At 45.4% G+C, this 16091-nt stretch overlaps 1 protein-coding gene and 2 long non-coding RNA genes across 3 annotated transcripts in view; 2 read left to right on the top strand and 1 right to left on the bottom strand.

The window, feature by feature from the left end:
• LOC122459274 overlaps positions 1-16091 on the top strand; it is a 29308-nt gene that overhangs the window by 8687 nt on the left and 4530 nt on the right. The window contains exon 2 of the long non-coding RNA XR_006279837.1: positions 7857-8287. This is a non-coding gene — a long non-coding RNA (uncharacterized LOC122459274). The remainder of the gene's footprint in view (positions 1-7856; positions 8288-16091) is intronic.
• Positions 1703-6620, top strand: EEF1A1 (eukaryotic translation elongation factor 1 alpha 1). The gene is made up of 8 exons (XM_038394684.2): positions 1703-2193; positions 3023-3212; positions 4065-4244; positions 4344-4640; positions 4872-5022; positions 5209-5465; positions 5652-5886; positions 6222-6620. Exons 2-8 carry the CDS (start codon positions 3069-3071, stop codon positions 6344-6346), a joined length of 1389 nt encoding a protein of 462 aa, XP_038250612.1. The 5' UTR covers positions 1703-2193; positions 3023-3068; the 3' UTR covers positions 6347-6620.
• On the bottom strand, positions 13010-15757 carry LOC122459275. The gene is made up of 3 exons (XR_006279839.1): positions 14475-15757; positions 13417-14313; positions 13010-13160 (listed from the first exon to the last, which is right to left on the bottom strand). It is a non-coding gene; the product is annotated as an uncharacterized LOC122459275 (long non-coding RNA).

The following is a 16091-nucleotide window of genomic DNA, read 5'->3' as shown; positions in this document are numbered from 1 at the left end:
TGACTTAGATGCAGCACCACAGAGGAGAATGTTGTCTACAAAATCTTATTACTGATAGTGATGCATGAAAAAAGCCCAGCTTGACTCTGAATGAGGGGAAACTGATAAGAAAAAAAATCCCTTCATTTGTAAGAGCCTGTCTACACATGGAGTTGTTCAGAAATTACTATTTTGAAAGAGTAATTCCACACATGGACACTTGAATTTCTGAAATTCCAGTTTAGCTCAATTCATGCACTAACCAGAAACAAGGCACACTTATTCTGGAGTAAGCATGTGCATGCATGGATATACTCAGAAATTGGGTTTTAAATTTTACACCTTCCCTTAATCCAAATTACCTTTCAAATGCTGACAAGCTCTACAGTAAGCACATGTGATACAGAGAGCCAATTTTCAGAGTAGCAGCCGTGTTAGTCTGTATTCGCAAAAAGAAAAGGAGTACTTGTGGCACCTTAGAGACTAACAAATTTATTAGAGCATAAGCTTTCGTGAGCTACAGCTCACTTCATCGGATGCATTTCGATTAACATGGAACCTTAAAATGTCCTTTTATAGAAATGTTGTGGTTGCCATGTTGGACCCAGGATAGTAGAGAAAAGAGATAATATCTCTTATTGGACCAACTTCTGTTGGTAAGCATGTGTAAGCTTGAAAGCTTGTCTCTCTTTCACCAACAGAAGTTGATCCAATAAAATAAAATTACTTTACCTACCTTGTTTCTCCTTTTACAGAAATGCTTTTCAGAGGAGAATCACACTTTAAACTCAAGATAGCCCATTTAAACCAAGTTGTTCACTGTTTTCCAAATGAGTAACATTCTGCTAGCACAGCCACAATGAACGACTGGGGACAAAACCAGTTACCAGTAAGTGAAGTGTGCCTGCCTGGCCTAGACTGAGGGTTACTCTCTGTGGGCCAAACAGCTGGCATTGGCTTACAGAGAACAAAAATTCACTTCCTGCTCTCTGAGCACTTGGGAGAGGTCGGAGGCAGTTTGGGTGAGCTTGTGGGGGAGAAGAAGGTGTACACAGGTGCATAGGGGACTAAAGGCATATGGTGTTTGCATCAGATGTGTAAAGAAAGAATGATAGAGATGCACAGGTGGTGGTGAAGGGGACTTGAAAACATGGGAGGAAATGACAGGATTGACACGGACCAGGAATTATATCTGGGATGGGGACAGGTGTGTGGGTAGCTCAGGGCATAGGGCAGTTTAGGGGGGATGGAGCAGTAGGAGGGAACTTAAGGAAGGTGGGAGATGAGGGGTAGGTTGTACATACACAAGCTGGGTAGGAGAAATGGAGAACGTTTTAAGGGGAAAGGCACCATCTATGGTGACTAGACAAGAGGACTGAGCTCCTGCAAGCAAAAGGGTCCATGAGTTTGTGTGGTGTGCGAAAGTGACAGGCTTGCTGAGGAAGGGGGTGGGGTGGGGGCAGGGAGCAGGGCTGGATGGGGAGAGGCAGAGTGCCCAGGGACGGGCTGGGGTGAGGGTGTGCGGCTGTATGGGGGAAGGGCAGTGTGGGGGAGGGGCAGCTATGTGGCTGTATGGAAGAGATGCAAGGGGGCCGGCTGTAGGGGGAGGGACAGGTACAGGGGGCAGTGGGGGGGGATGGGCACAGGGGGCCACACGATGTGTGGCGATGTGGGGGAGGGGCGGGGATCAAGGGGAAGAGGGTGGGGGATGGGCAGAGGGGACAAGGGGCAGCGTATGGGGATCGGATGGGAGGGCCAGAGAGCTCTAGCTCTGCACCCCCGCGGCGGTGACTCTGCCGCTGCCCCCAGGGCCGGGGCCGGGCCCGGAGCGAGCGAGCGACACCCAGCGCCGGCCGGGACGGGAGGGGCGGCCGCGATTCAGACGAAGGCCGGGGTCCGCTCTCTGGGCAGGCGGGAGGGGCCGTCACCAAACTTCCCGAGGGGAGACCCAGCGGTGCAGCGCGGGGGATGGCCCCTCCTGCAGTCGGTAGCGGGGCTGGGGCGGCAGCGCCTCCCCCGTTTCGGGGCGAGCAGAGCACTTTGTCCCCGCTCCCTACCGGGCCCGATGCTAGGGGCGGTGGTAGCGGCGGGGAGGAGCGAGTTAAACGCTGGAGCGGTGACGTGTCCCGCACGCCCCGCCCCCGCGCAGGATATATAAGCGCAGCGGCTCACGTTGTCGCTCTTTTTCGCAACGGGTTTGCCGACGCCTCGCAGGTGAGAGCCGGCCGCGTGGCCCAGGCCTGGTGGGGGAGGGGCGGGCCCATGTGGCTGGAACAGTCGGGCCCGAGGGTCAGGGTGGGCGAATGCGGCCCCGCGCGGGGAAGCTGCGGCGCGTGCGAGGGTCCGGGGCTGGCGGCGGCGGCGGCGGCGGGGGGGGGGAGGGAGGAGCTCGGACCGGCGAGGGGGGGGGGAAGAGCGCCCCCCAAAATGGCGACGTGTCCCTCGCGCTGCCCCTTGTGTGCGGGATCTGGGCCCCGGGGAGGGGAGGGGAGGGGCAGCTACATGCGGCGCCTTGGAAACCCCCCTCCCCGCGCCACTCTGGGGGGACTGTCCCTCCTCCCCACGGCCTGGTAGCGCCGGCTGGCCGGCGGCGCGGCACTGGGGGCGGGGTGGGGAATAGGGCCGCGCTCCCCGGTGCAGGGCCGCTGCCATTCCCCGCCGCCCGCTCAGCGAAGATGGCCGCTTCCTCTCTCTCTCTCTCTCTCCTCCTCCGCGGGCTCCACAAAATGGTGGACGCGGCGGGCCGGGCGGAGTGTTAGTTGCACAAAGGAGCTGCGCCCGGCCCCGGCTCTGCGCGCTCCGGCCGCATGGCAGCGCCTCGAGCCCGCGGGGGACCGAGGCGGCGGCGGCGGCGGCGGTGGTGGTGGGGGGGGGGAAGCGCTTCTCGTGTGTGGAGCCCCCCCGCGGTGGGCGGAGCCGTGGCCCTCGAGTACCGCCTGGGCCTAGTCACGGTCTCGAGGCCGCCCCGCCCTGGGGCGGGCGCCGCCCCCCGGTAGCGAGGCCCTAACCCGGGCTGATCCCTGCCATGTTTTCTTCTCTCTAGGTCTTGAGTTTGTAACGAAAGAGCCGGACGCCGCGAGCCACCCATCATGGGCAAGGAGAAAACCCACATCAACATCGTCGTCATCGGCCATGTCGACTCCGGCAAGTCCACCACCACCGGGCACCTCATCTACAAGTGCGGGGGCATCGACAAGAGGACCATCGAGAAGTTCGAGAAGGAAGCTGCGGAGGTACCTTCGCTGCCCCCCTCCCCCCCGAAAGATTTAATTAGCCCAGTAGCCTGGTTTAAGTGCAAAATGGAGGCTCTGGTTTGGTTACTCCAGGCCACTGTTGGTGAAATACCAACTTACTTAAGCCGCGCTTTTCAACTACTCTGCAGACAGTAGAACGACACCCATCTGTCAGGACAGGGAGAAAATACCTGATTTATCCAGAGACTTCAATAACAGCAGGGGTTTTCAGAGTTCTCAGCCTCCGACTGGGTGTTCAGTCGCACAGGCAGTGCTAAATGCTTCTGTGTAAGCAGCTGCTGCATTCAGGTTTTTCACTAATGGTAGAGGAATACATGGCTTTTCCTATATCAAGTTGCAAAACATTTGTTTCTGCCTGTGCCTGCTTCATATGTTCATCGGTGTACTTTCATTTCTATGTAGTAAAGAGACTTCATTTCAATAAAAAAAATACTTTGAGTGACATTATACTAGTTATAAAAATTGCCTGTGGGTGAATAGCACATCTTCTAGATGTGGAAGAGATTAGTGGTATGAAAACAACTTGAAGCAGACACTTGATATGAGGGCTTGTCTTTGCAAGGTCTAACTTTAAAAGATCTGTTAGATATAATTAACAGACTGAAAGCTAAAGTGTCATGAGGTTAAATAACTGAGAAGAGATGGAATCTCTCACCAGTTGTGCCAAATGTGTTCAAGCCAAAGCTGTATTAGCATTACAGAAAACTAGCTGCAACAGAAGGTAGTACTATTTTAGAAATTTTCCTCTGTTCACTAGCATATGAATTGTTCTAAACTGTCATTTAGAAAGTGCAAAATATACTAATGTTACACTTTTTTAATCGCCTGTAGATGGGCAAAGGTTCCTTCAAATATGCCTGGGTTTTGGACAAGCTGAAGGCTGAGCGTGAGCGTGGTATCACAATTGACATTTCTTTGTGGAAATTTGAAACAAGCAAATACTATGTCACCATCATTGATGCTCCTGGACACAGAGATTTCATCAAAAACATGATTACTGGCACCTCCCAAGTATGTAAACATTATGAATTCAGTTGAGAATTTTAGTGTTTTCTGACCTATATTTGCGGTCCATGCAAAAGAAACTAATGAGCCTTTTTTCCCCCAAAGGCTGACTGTGCTGTCCTTATTGTTGCTGCTGGTGTTGGTGAGTTTGAAGCTGGTATCTCAAAGAATGGGCAGACTCGTGAACATGCCCTTCTGGCCTACACACTGGGTGTAAAACAGCTGATTGTTGGTGTGAACAAGATGGATTCCACTGAGGCACCATACAGCCAGAAGAGATATGATGAAATTGTCAAAGAAGTCAGCACTTACATTAAGAAAATTGGCTACAACCCAGACACCGTAGCTTTTGTACCAATTTCTGGTTGGAATGGAGACAATATGTTGGAGCCTAGCTCTAATGTAAGTTTGTTTATCTTGTATATCAGAATTAAATTGGAGGGACTGCCTGACTGAATTGTCAGTATTAAGAAGCAATGCATTTGAATGGAGTTTATAGCTGTTTAAAACTCAGATCAAATTGGGTTTCATGTTTCACAAATTACCTTAAGATATCAAGGAGGAAATGTGTTTAGAAATACTGGGATGTATTAATAAGGACAAATACAAGTTACATTTGTGCTGCTTTTTTAGATGCCCTGGTTTAAGGGATGGAAGGTTACCCGTAAAGATGGCAATGCCAGTGGAACTACCCTGCTAGAAGCTTTGGATAGTATACTGCCACCAACTCGTCCAACTGACAAGCCTCTGCGTTTGCCTCTGCAAGATGTCTACAAAATTGGTGGTAAGTATTTTTTGTGAATAGTTCTGTAACTTTTCTCCATTAGTAAGCTTTTTAAACTAAAACACTCAGATTGACAGTGATAGTCTATACCTTTTTAAAGCAGAAATGCCAATATAAGTGTCATACCTCTTTGTATAACTCCTTAAATTGGAAGGAGTAACCTAGAGTTGCTTCTTTTCTTTTCAGGTATTGGTACTGTTCCAGTTGGTCGTGTGGAAACTGGCATCCTGAAGCCAGGCATGGTGGTAACATTTGCACCTGTCAACGTAACAACTGAAGTAAAATCTGTTGAGATGCATCATGAAGCTTTGAGTGAAGCTCTGCCTGGTGACAATGTTGGCTTCAATGTCAAGAACGTGTCTGTGAAAGATGTTCGCCGTGGTAATGTTGCTGGTGACAGCAAGAATGACCCCCCAATGGAAGCTGCTGGCTTCACTGCCCAGGTACTTCAGAACCATTTGAAGATCTTTGAAACATAGTTGTTGTTTGATACAAATATTGGCTCATCTTGTTTGGAGTAAATACTTTGAAGTTCTCTAGAAGATAATTACTGTTTTTTTTTTTAAACAGCTTAACCCAACAAGTTATGCTGGGAAAGTTTACTTTTTTTTTTTTCCCAATACTTATAGGTCATCATCCTGAACCACCCTGGCCAAATTAGTGCTGGTTATGCTCCTGTGCTGGATTGCCACACTGCTCACATTGCTTGCAAATTTGCTGAACTGAAAGAGAAGATCGATCGTCGTTCTGGTAAGAAATTGGAAGATGGTCCCAAATTCCTGAAATCTGGAGATGCTGCCATCGTTGACATGATCCCAGGCAAACCCATGTGTGTCGAGAGCTTCTCTGACTACCCTCCTCTGGGTAAGTGGTCCTCTAAAATGACTACTTGTACATTCATGGTATGTTAGTGCCATGCTCTTTTAGAAATCTGTCTTTCTTGGGTGGCATCCACTTTACTTAGGTGTCATTGACACTTTAAGCTTGCTATAAGACTTTGCACAGTGCTCCATAACCCTTTTAAAATGGGTGGAGGCCAAATTCCAGTTTACGTTCAGATACTTCCAATTTCATTTGCAGTTTGTTTTACATTTTTACTTCCTGCCATGTCCTGTGTGGTATTGTGCAGAAGTTGCCTCATTCAGGGTGTGTATCTGTATACTCTCATACAAAATTATAAAATATCATTTTGTTTCCAGGTCGTTTCGCTGTGCGTGACATGAGACAGACTGTTGCTGTTGGTGTCATCAAGGCAGTGGATAAGAAAGCTGCTGGAGCTGGCAAGGTCACAAAGTCTGCCCAGAAGGCTCAGAAGGCTAAATGAAAATTCTGTACATCAGCTGCCACCTCAGTTTTAATCGGTGGAAGAACGGTCTCAGAACTGTTTGTCTCAATTGGCCATTTAAGTTTAATAGTAAAAGACTGGTTAATGATTACAATGCATCGTAAAAGCTTCAGAAGGAAAGGAATGTTTGTGGACCATTTGTTTCGTGGCAGTTTAAGTTATTAGTTTTTAAACCAGTAAATTTTTTAATGGAAACAACTTGACCAAAAATCTGTCACAAAATTTGAGACCATTAAAAACAGTTTAATGCTAAGTTTCTGTGTTCTTTGGATTAATGTTGACTGTATAGGAAAACTATATATCCAAATTATTAGAGTAAAATTCAATTTTATATTTGGGTGAGTTAAAGATGAACTGCAAAGCAGAAATAAAAAATGCATCTTTTGAAGTCCCAAACAGTACAGTGGGATTCAGTTTTTCAAAATTTTTTAATCATTTTACACATCCTTAAAGACTTGCTTATTGACCTGAAGATACCTGCTGCGCTGCACTGCACAAATCGGATGCAGTAATGTATTGCAGAGTGGTGCATTCTACAATATGATCATAAACAAATTTTTTTTGACTGAGGAAGGTGACAGTTAACCTCAAAGGGTAAATTTTGTTTTGTCTAAACACCATTAGATTAGTTGGGACATCTTGCACACACTTGAGCTCAATTTCCACTTTGTTTTCTAGTTTGTCCATAACTTAAATGGATAGGTGTGAACAGTACATTCATGCATTTACTTAAGAGAATTCAAATTACTAAATGACCGATGTATTCCAGATGACTAGCGGTGTTAAGTCTGAAAGCTGCAGTAAACTTACCTAAATTTTGCTGCTGAAATCAGCCTGTGTAAATGACATTAAAGTTGCTTAAATTTTAAAATTCTGTTAAATTTCCAAGAAATGGAAGATAAGAATATTTTAATTTTAGTACCATAGACTAAATACTTGGAATCTAGAGCATAAGTAAGTCGTAGACATTGCTTTGAAATCATAATGTCCTGCAATTTAACTTCAGGCTGAGAGCCTGTTACACATCTAAGGTGACACTAGTTTAAATTTTTTCCCAATAGAATTCAAGTTAATTAAGATTCTGAAGTTTGGCATAAAAACTGAAAACCACTACTTGCAAAATCTTACTCTCCACATTTATTCATGACTAAACTAGTACTTAGTTTTAAAACAAGTGACTAAAATGCATAAGAACTAACTTAAATATTTGAAGGCACATCTATACTTTAAATAAGGCTGGGGCTTGAACTGTAACAAAAGAAAAGGATTACTGGAGCTGTGATGGGATCAGAAAAAATAACTAGTAGCTGTATAATCCATTCCCAGCAAGATTTTTTTTTTTTTGCTGTATGAAATAAAACTGGCAATGAGATTAGAGTTACAATGACTTTGTCAGAGGCCTGTAAAGTAGACAAGTACAGACAATGCAAGTTAATCAAGAGGTTTCAGTTGCACAATGATGCAAGATAAGTATATCAATCTTTCTTAGTCTTTCTACAGCTTCAAGGTAGCAAAGATTATTAAACTTGGTGGCTGAATGGTTAGTATTGCTTATAAAAATAAAACTAGCACCAACTTTAGTCAGACCAGTGCACCATATTTTTTCAGCTGCAACATAACCTTTTTTCCTTCACTTACAGACCACTTGAAATGTGATGGGAAGGGCCACTGTAGATAGTGAAAGGCTACTGTTTTTCTGTACTGACTTCATTTTCCTCACCCATCCCTCATTAATCTAATTGTTAAACAATTAGTTTCACACCTTAGATATATTTCCTGGATAATACCAAACTCTTCATACCTTTTTGTCTTAACCCCGTTTCTTCTGCCTAACATCAACTGTTTCATCTTTGATTCACTGGGGGTGGGGTGAGCTTTACATTGCAGAGGTGAGTAATCTATTTCCTCAGGAAGATGGTAGTATTTAAAAAGGAATAATGGAAGTATGTCCATTTTCAATGTCTGAGTTTAAAGGTTTATTAGCAATAGCTACATTGCTGGAAGATCATTGGTTAAAATTATCACATAGCATATACATTTCCCATAAGCTGTTGCTATATCTAAAAAGATATGGCAGTGCAAGTTCTGGCTAAAATAAAATTGTCCTCCAACCATGCCACATTAGGAATTGTCACTAATTCAATAAAAGAAAAATACTGCTGTTGGTAGAAATAGCATCCTGTTCAATTAGAATGAAAAGCCTAGTAAAACTACCACAGCTCCAGTGAACTCTCTTTAAAGATAAGTCTACAAAATCATGTGACCTGAGGGAAGATCTTACATATGCATACTACAAATTCCTATCAACTAGCCTTCAGGGTGTAGCTGCTGGTTTTGCATTGATACCACTTTAGGACAAAGTACAGATATGGCAAAACAAAAAGGAGTACTTGTGGCACCTTAGAGACTAACAAAAACTAAGGTGCCACAAGTACTCCTTTTCTTTTTGCAAATACAGACTAACATGGCTGCTACTCTGAAACCTGTCATTACAGATACAGCATGTCACTTTGTTGACCGCTCACCTTTCTCTACATGTTGAAAGCTCCTTACTTTCCACCAAGCTGAGTTTTCCATTGCAAACCTTGCTCTTAAAATCTGCAGGGTACTGTCTTAAACTGAGTCCTTGCTGCATAGGGGCTTGGAAATGAGTTTGTGGGAAGGAGGTGATTCAACATCAAAAGTTTCTGTAGAGGCAAAAACACTGCCAACAGATTTAGTTTGCAGCCTAGCAGTTGCTGGCAGATTAGATGTAGCTAGCTGATGAACAATTGGCAGAGAAGGAGGGCAGAGAGATGGATGCTTGCGGTGGAACTTTTTAGGATGCTATTTTCACATGGTCTGTAAATTCTGAAATAAAAGTCATTTCCCTCAAATAGAAAGAATGTTGCAGCATGTGAGAAATGCAAAGACTTGTGAGAGGAGAATTCAGAGCTAAGTCTGTGCCTGGGTTACTAAAACATCACCTTTGATTATTAAAAACAATTTACAGTTTAACTTTTCACCATTTATGCTGGGACTTTATTTTTGAGCACTTTCAGCTTTGACAGTGTATCTAGGCTAGTTTTGCTTTCTGGTTTTTATGATCTAATACACTGCTGTGGGGGACACTTTTTTAGAAATCTATGAACATATGTAAAAGCATATCTCTGATTTTATAAGCAAAATTTTGGGCTTAGACTACTGAAGTCAACTTTCTAATAAATTCCATAGCTGAGAACTGCATCTGATCTCTGATTCTTTATTTCCCAAAATGTGTTCTTCCCAGTTGTCACACTGTCATTTATCTAAATAACTTAATATTCAAATTATCACACAGTATTTGAGATTTGTTTGTGTGCAATGCTTTGATAACCCTACTTAAATTGTAAACATTATTACAATAGCCTATGGAGAAAGTGGTAGCATCCCCCTATCAAATTTATTTCAACTTGGAATGGTCAGAGTAGTAAGTAACCCTTGGATACTGACCTACATTGGAAGAGTGAAACTAGAGATCAAGTTAGGAGATCTAGTGCTCTTTTTAATTTCTGTTGCACATCCTAGATGTCTAGTTTTTAATAGAAAAACAAACATAAAAATGTAAATAGTTTTTTAAAATCACCAAAGCTATGGATCAAGAATGTTGAACCTCAGGCTGGTACCTCCCTAACTACCATAACCTGATGAAACAGTTTTAACTAATGTCGGCAGAAGCACCAAAAATGGGAAAACAGGTCATTGTTAGAAAACTTGGGATACTGATCAGTTAAGGGTTCTTTAAATTTCTCTCCACTTATGGCAGGCAACTAGCAATGACCTTTGTTAGGGCTGACCTGCAGCTATTTAACTGAAGGTGTTGTATGAAACAGATTTTAGTGAAAGGCTAAAGTAAGTCTGGTTTAAACTGAAAAAAGTTGAGTTTAATTCAGTTAGGCACTAAACCAAAATAAACCACTGTTAAACTGAAATAATCTTTTACTCAGGGATGAATTCCAATTTAACCAAACCAGCATAATTAAAGTAGTGCAAGTTTGTGTATAGCCCACTGGGGGGCAACCTGCAGCCAGTCAGGGTAATCCACTGGCGGGCTGTGAGACAGTTTGTTTACATTGACTGTCTGGAGCTCCCAGTGACCATTCTCGGCCAATGGGAGCTGCGGGAAGTGGCTGGCTGCCGCGTTCCACAGCGCCCATTGGCCAGGAACGGCGAACCGAGGCCACTGGGAGCTACAGGTAGCCGTGCCTGTGGACAGTCAATGTAAACAAATTGTCTCGCAGCCTGCCAGCGGATTAGCCTGATGGGCCGCAGGTTGCCCCCCACTGTTACAGACAAAGGCTCAGATTAACTTTTTCCCAATATAGTTCTTACAGCAGAGGTTTTCTAACTGTGGGGCAGAGGGTCACAGCAAAAAGTTCAGGGGTGGCGAGTGGTGACGCCAAGTAGCTTGGGGAGGGAGCACCACCTCTAACGCAACTCACCACAGTGGTAGAGGTGCCGCTGTGGGTCAGTGTCAGCAGCCGCCATGGCCATGCTGATGTTCACGCCTGGTATCTTCTGCACCTAGTACTGGCTCTTCCCCAGGGACCATCTCTCCTGTGCCTGCCTCCACCCTGAAATCTAGAGCAGGGAGGGTGCTCAGCGCAAAACTTTGAAAGCGGCTGCCTTACCATAATAGGCTAGGCTACAGAATAAGCTCGCAACTGTAAGATCCAAGTAAGATGGAGGGGAGATGTAACCTTCCAAAGGCCAGCTAACCTATCTGCTGATGGGCTTGGCCACTGGCTGAACATATAAAGGTGTCATCTTTTGCTGATGGATGGTAAATGAGGGAAGTTATATTCTTTGGCTATCCCTTGATGTGAGGATGATGTCTGCCAAGGGGTTCATTGGTGGGGGGTCTGAGGAGGCTGAGGAGCCCAATTCGTGCCTTGCAGATTTTTCCACACAAGCGATAGGTGTAAACTTGGAGGAGACGTACAGTAGTTGTTGACTGGACTGTTGTGCCCTTTCTTTCCTCCTTTGTCGCTTCTCACGAGCATGTCTGTTCTCCTCCAAGTGAGCAGGTGGAAGCATTAACATGGGCGTGACCCCTGGAGCCTTTTCGCCAGCCAGCTAATTAAAAATCATTTTGCTGGGAAAGGTGACATCTGGTTTTGCAGACCCTCCCGCTCCTATCCTGGGTGCGTCCGTGGACTGTTAACTGGGGGTCCTGCTACTTGTGAGGCAGCCTGAGGTTGGGTCACAGAACCCCTCAGCTAAGCATTAGCCCTTTGGCTTGCATTCTGGGCTACTGAATAGAAGCAGGCCCCGTGAAACTGGGCCCACATACCTGCAGGCAGCCAAGAAGCTGTAAGGATGACAAACCTTGCATAGGGGGAGGCAAGCCGCTTTGTCTGCGTGAGACCTGGGAGACTTTATGGGAGGAGCAAGAATAAGAAAAAGCTTGTCTTGAATCCTCCATGCGTCAGACGATTGCAGCCGAGGGGGCCTATCCATTACCAGTGGCCTTCTACCACAGGGTTAACACAGGCTCAGACACATCACAGAGCCACTGCCCCATTGGCAAGACTGCCCTCGCGGGGGATGGACACACATGTAATGCATAAAGGAGGAGTCAAATGCAGGGCAAGGAAACTGATCTCAGGCCTGGAAAGAAAACCTCACGCCAAACAGGCACAGCGCTGAATGGTGGCTAAAGGCTGGAGCCCTGCTAAAGGGAGGGGGTGAGATATGGTTCTGCCTCCTTGAGCAAAAAGCTGGTACCGTTAGTAGGTGGTAGAAAGACTACACTGTGATCTCTTCACATTTGCCATGCCTCATTGTGTGTGTCTAGGAAGCTACCTCTCAGCCCTCACTTTCCTCTGGCACCAAGATGTATATGGTGACATGTATATGGCCGTGACACGTGTCTCCACCATGCAGGCAGAGGCAGAGCAAGGTTTCCTGGGGCCTTTGGCCAGAGCAAGTGAAGTGGGGGGGCTACCCCCTTTGCCTGCAGCCCCCCCAGTTCCACCCCTTTCTGCCCCCTTCCCCCCCAGCTCACCCCTGTTCCACCCAGGGTTCCCCCCCTCATTCTCACCCTCCCAATCCCACAATCCCTTTTGTGCCTTTCTGTTCCCCCCCCACCACAGCCCTAAGACCAGAGAAGCTCCTCTACTCCTAGGGCTGCAGCGTAGAGCCAGGTGTGAGGGGGGTGGGGAGTTCTTCCCCTACCCCTGCCCCCTCATGCTTCTGTGGGGAACTAGGGTCAGGGCACTGGGGCTTCTTGCATCCCCCACAACAGTCTGGCGCTTCTGCCAGAGAGTGGGTCAGGGCGCTGGGGCTTCATCCCCCATGCTGTGGCTTCTGCCAGGGTCGGAGGCTGTGGGGCAGGATCAGTTGGCAGGGGCCCCTGGGTATGGGGCTGATCGGCCCAGTAGTTAATCCTCCACTGCATGCAGGAGGCATAAGAACTAACAAGAAGTCTGTTGCTTGGCTAAGCTGCGCCAGTTAGACGTTGCCTTCTCAGAAGGCCAGTGATTATTTTCTGAATGATCTTGCCCCCTTTGTTCCTCACCATCACTGCCACCTCTGCCTTAAACAAACTAATCAATGCCAAGGAGTCTTGCTGTTCCCATCTGCATTTCTGAATAGCTATCATCTGATGTTAACCAGTTCCCCAATTCCTGTTTTTAATTATTAAAATATTTACCCAAAATAATCCATTTTGACAGCCTCTAGTCCCTGCTTATAATACATTTGTTTAAACAAAGTTTTCTTAGCAAGCCCATAGGAGGGTGACATGGTTAAAACCATGTTAAAAAATAAATCACTTGTACATGGTCTCTCATTAAGTGCGCCACAAAAAACAGATGAGATTGCAATGCCCTTTGGTTTCAAGTCAATTTCTACAAGTGCTGAGAGTTTAAGTATGCAACTTAAACAACAAAAGGTTAAAACTCAAAGACTCTCAAACGAGGGATTTTTTTTGAGCGTTCTGGGTTAGAATCTGTTACCAGTCAAGCCTGGTTCCCTACACAGCTGCCATTAGTTACACCAGGAATCACTGGCCAAATGCAGAGTAAGACTTTGAAGCTATTGCTCCTGCTCGGACAGCAAAGTGGTTATTCAGCTCCACCCAGTGGCACATCTCAGAGCTTTGTGAAACAGACAGCATATTGCTGCAGAACAAAGGGCGGCCAGGACCTTGCAGCGAGAATGCATTCGCTAGCCGTGTGTGTAATAAAACGTGGAATGCGGAATAGCAGCTTCTCCTTCTGCTATCTTACGGACATTTCGGAGCAAACTAACCCAAAAGCACACAGCTAGGCCAAAAGACTCCATATGTATAATTACTAGCATGTTACGCACCTAAATCACTAGTGACCTTTGGAAATCTTGGCTAACGGCTCTAGCTTAGAAGTTTCTTCACCCTCTTCCCACACTAGAGCATGCTGCAGCAGCGTAGACAGGAACAGAGAAAACAGCCTTGTTGAAAGGGCAGCATCTCCTTCATAGCTGAACTGTTGTTTCAACAGTTACAGGCATGAGAAAACATCAAAGCTGTGCACGACCTTCGTTGCCAGATTACCTTGATAGGCCACGGTACCTGCCACTTTGTCGATGTCTCCCCCCTTTCTTTTACCATCAAACTATCCCAGATTCAGTTTGGGGCAACATCTTTGCCCGGAAGTTCCAATTTTCTTCTGCAAAACTGAATTGTCTGCATTCCATAAGAAAATCTAGGAGCTCCATGCTATAGCATTATAGTCCATCTCACCTCTTCTGTTCCCGAACTATTTTACTGGCAAACATTCTTGTTTGCCTTTGTAGCAGTAGTTTGCCCTTAATATGTACTCTATTGAAGGAAGGGGATACAAAGGATTCTCTTACTGAATGACTCCTAACAAGAAAGAACTCAGAAGCAAATGATGTCTGACAGGAACAACAAAAAAGAGAGAGGGCAAAGATATCAAAAGGAGTTCCTTTGAACTTTAAAAAAAGAAAAGGAGTACTTGTGGCACCTTAGAGACTAACAAATTTATTTGAGCATAAACTTTCGTGAGCTACAGCTCACTTCATCGGATGCATTTGGTGGAAAAAACAGAGGGGCGAATACAGACTAACACAGCTGCTACTCTGAAACCTTTGAACTTTAAAATAGCTCTAGCTAAACTGCTGATTAAAAAGAGCAGTAGCAGGGAACTGACGTGTTCCTTCCCCAGCGAACCACCTCACAGCAAAACTCAGCTGGTGTAAATTGGTATAGTGCCAATGAAGTCAACAACAAAGCCCTTTGGTTTCAGGTCAATCTAGTTTCTGGTCAATTTCTGTAAGTGCTGAGAGTACAGTATGCAACTTAAACAACAAAAGGTTAAAACTCAAAGACTTTCAAACGAGATTGAAACTAGTATTATAACAATGAAGTTCAAAGAGATACATGCCAGGATTATGCACTGAACAGCAGTCTTACAAGTAGGGGTGCAGAAACCTCTGAACCTTCCAAACCATTGAGAACTAAGGGCCAATCTACAGTTGGGTTGTCCAAAATACTAACCCACACAAACCCTACTAGTGCACTCCTGTCCCCTGACTTGGCTCTTACTGTAAATGGAGAGGACAAGGATCTGCTCTGACATGACTGACTGACTGCTGGAAGGGAAACAAACATTCCCTGCAATGTTAGATCAAGAGCCACTCTACACTGGCTTAGGAAAAGCATTTAGAAAGTGTGTTTACAGTAGTAAATCATTTTGAATTAAAGATTCAGATTCTGTATAAAAATACTCAACTGCAGAGCACCCAGGTTTTCACCCAATCCTAGTGCAGACAGGATTCAAGCCTCTTCACTCCCTATTTTTGTGACACAGTATAAGGGATATTCCTAGTACCTAAAACCCATTTCTAATGTAATTTCATTCTATTACTAAACATACGGATTACAGTGTCGACAATAGCAGATCTTAGAAAGAAAAGGAGTACTTGTGGCACCTTAGAGACTAACAAATTTATTAGAGCATAAGCTTTCGTGAGCTACAGCTCACTTCATCGGAGCAGATCTTAGATTACTGGTTTTCTAACGAAGGTTGCCTGCTCACCTCGCTTCCAAATTCAGCCTTTGATTCCATGCACACAACCTCTTCCATGCCTCTGTGACCCCAGCTGTCATGCATTAATTAATGTGTAGATTATAGTCAGTCACTATTGCTGGTGTATTCTCTGGCACTGTGTAGACACTACTTCATTTAAATCAGTGAATGGTTGGGTATTTTGTCACCTCTCTCAAGTACTTCTGTGCCTCCTTTCATTACCATAATTGCTGAGCACCTCACAGTCTTTACCTAGCTTCACAACACTTCTGTGAGATAGGTAATTACTGTAATCCCCAGGTCCTTTTCAGCCAGTCGGTCCCCAGCCTGTACCAGTGCATGGGATTCTTCTGTCCTAAGTGCAGGCCTCTGCACTTGTCCTTGTTTAACTTCATCAGATTTCTTTTGGCCCAATCCTCCAATTTGTCTAGGTCACTCTGGACCCTATCCCTACCCTCCAGCGTATTTCTCTCTCCCCCCAGCTTAATGTCATAAAGTCCCCCAGACTAGTGCCCTAACTACTGGACTTCTGGTCTTTATAAAGGATATCCAGGCCACACTGGCCTATCCTCACCAACTGAGGTTGCAATAATATAGAATAAAAATTTAGAGATAGGGACCCCCATTGGGCTAGGCACTGTACATATAGATAGTGAGAGACAGTCTCTACCCTG

The sequence above is a fragment of the Dermochelys coriacea genome, chromosome 3 (genome assembly GCF_009764565.3).
Source record: "Dermochelys coriacea isolate rDerCor1 chromosome 3, rDerCor1.pri.v4, whole genome shotgun sequence".
NCBI lineage: Eukaryota > Metazoa > Chordata > Testudines > Dermochelyidae > Dermochelys > Dermochelys coriacea.
This window is presented reverse-complemented; position numbering and strand designations above follow the sequence as displayed.

What these genes read in the sequence shown, in the direction of transcription:
- EEF1A1 (XM_038394684.2), top strand. Translation starts at nt 3,069, where the DNA reads ATGGGCAAGGAGAAAACCCACATCAACATCGTCGTCATCGGCCATGTC. An exon ending in TGATTACTGGCACCTCCCAA is followed by an intron (nt 4,245 to 4,343) that starts GTATGTAAACAT and finishes TTTCCCCCAAAG; the next exon opens with GCTGACTGTGCTGTCCTTAT. An exon ending in AGATGTCTACAAAATTGGTG is followed by an intron (nt 5,023 to 5,208) that starts GTAAGTATTTTT and finishes TTTTCTTTTCAG; the next exon opens with GTATTGGTACTGTTCCAGTT.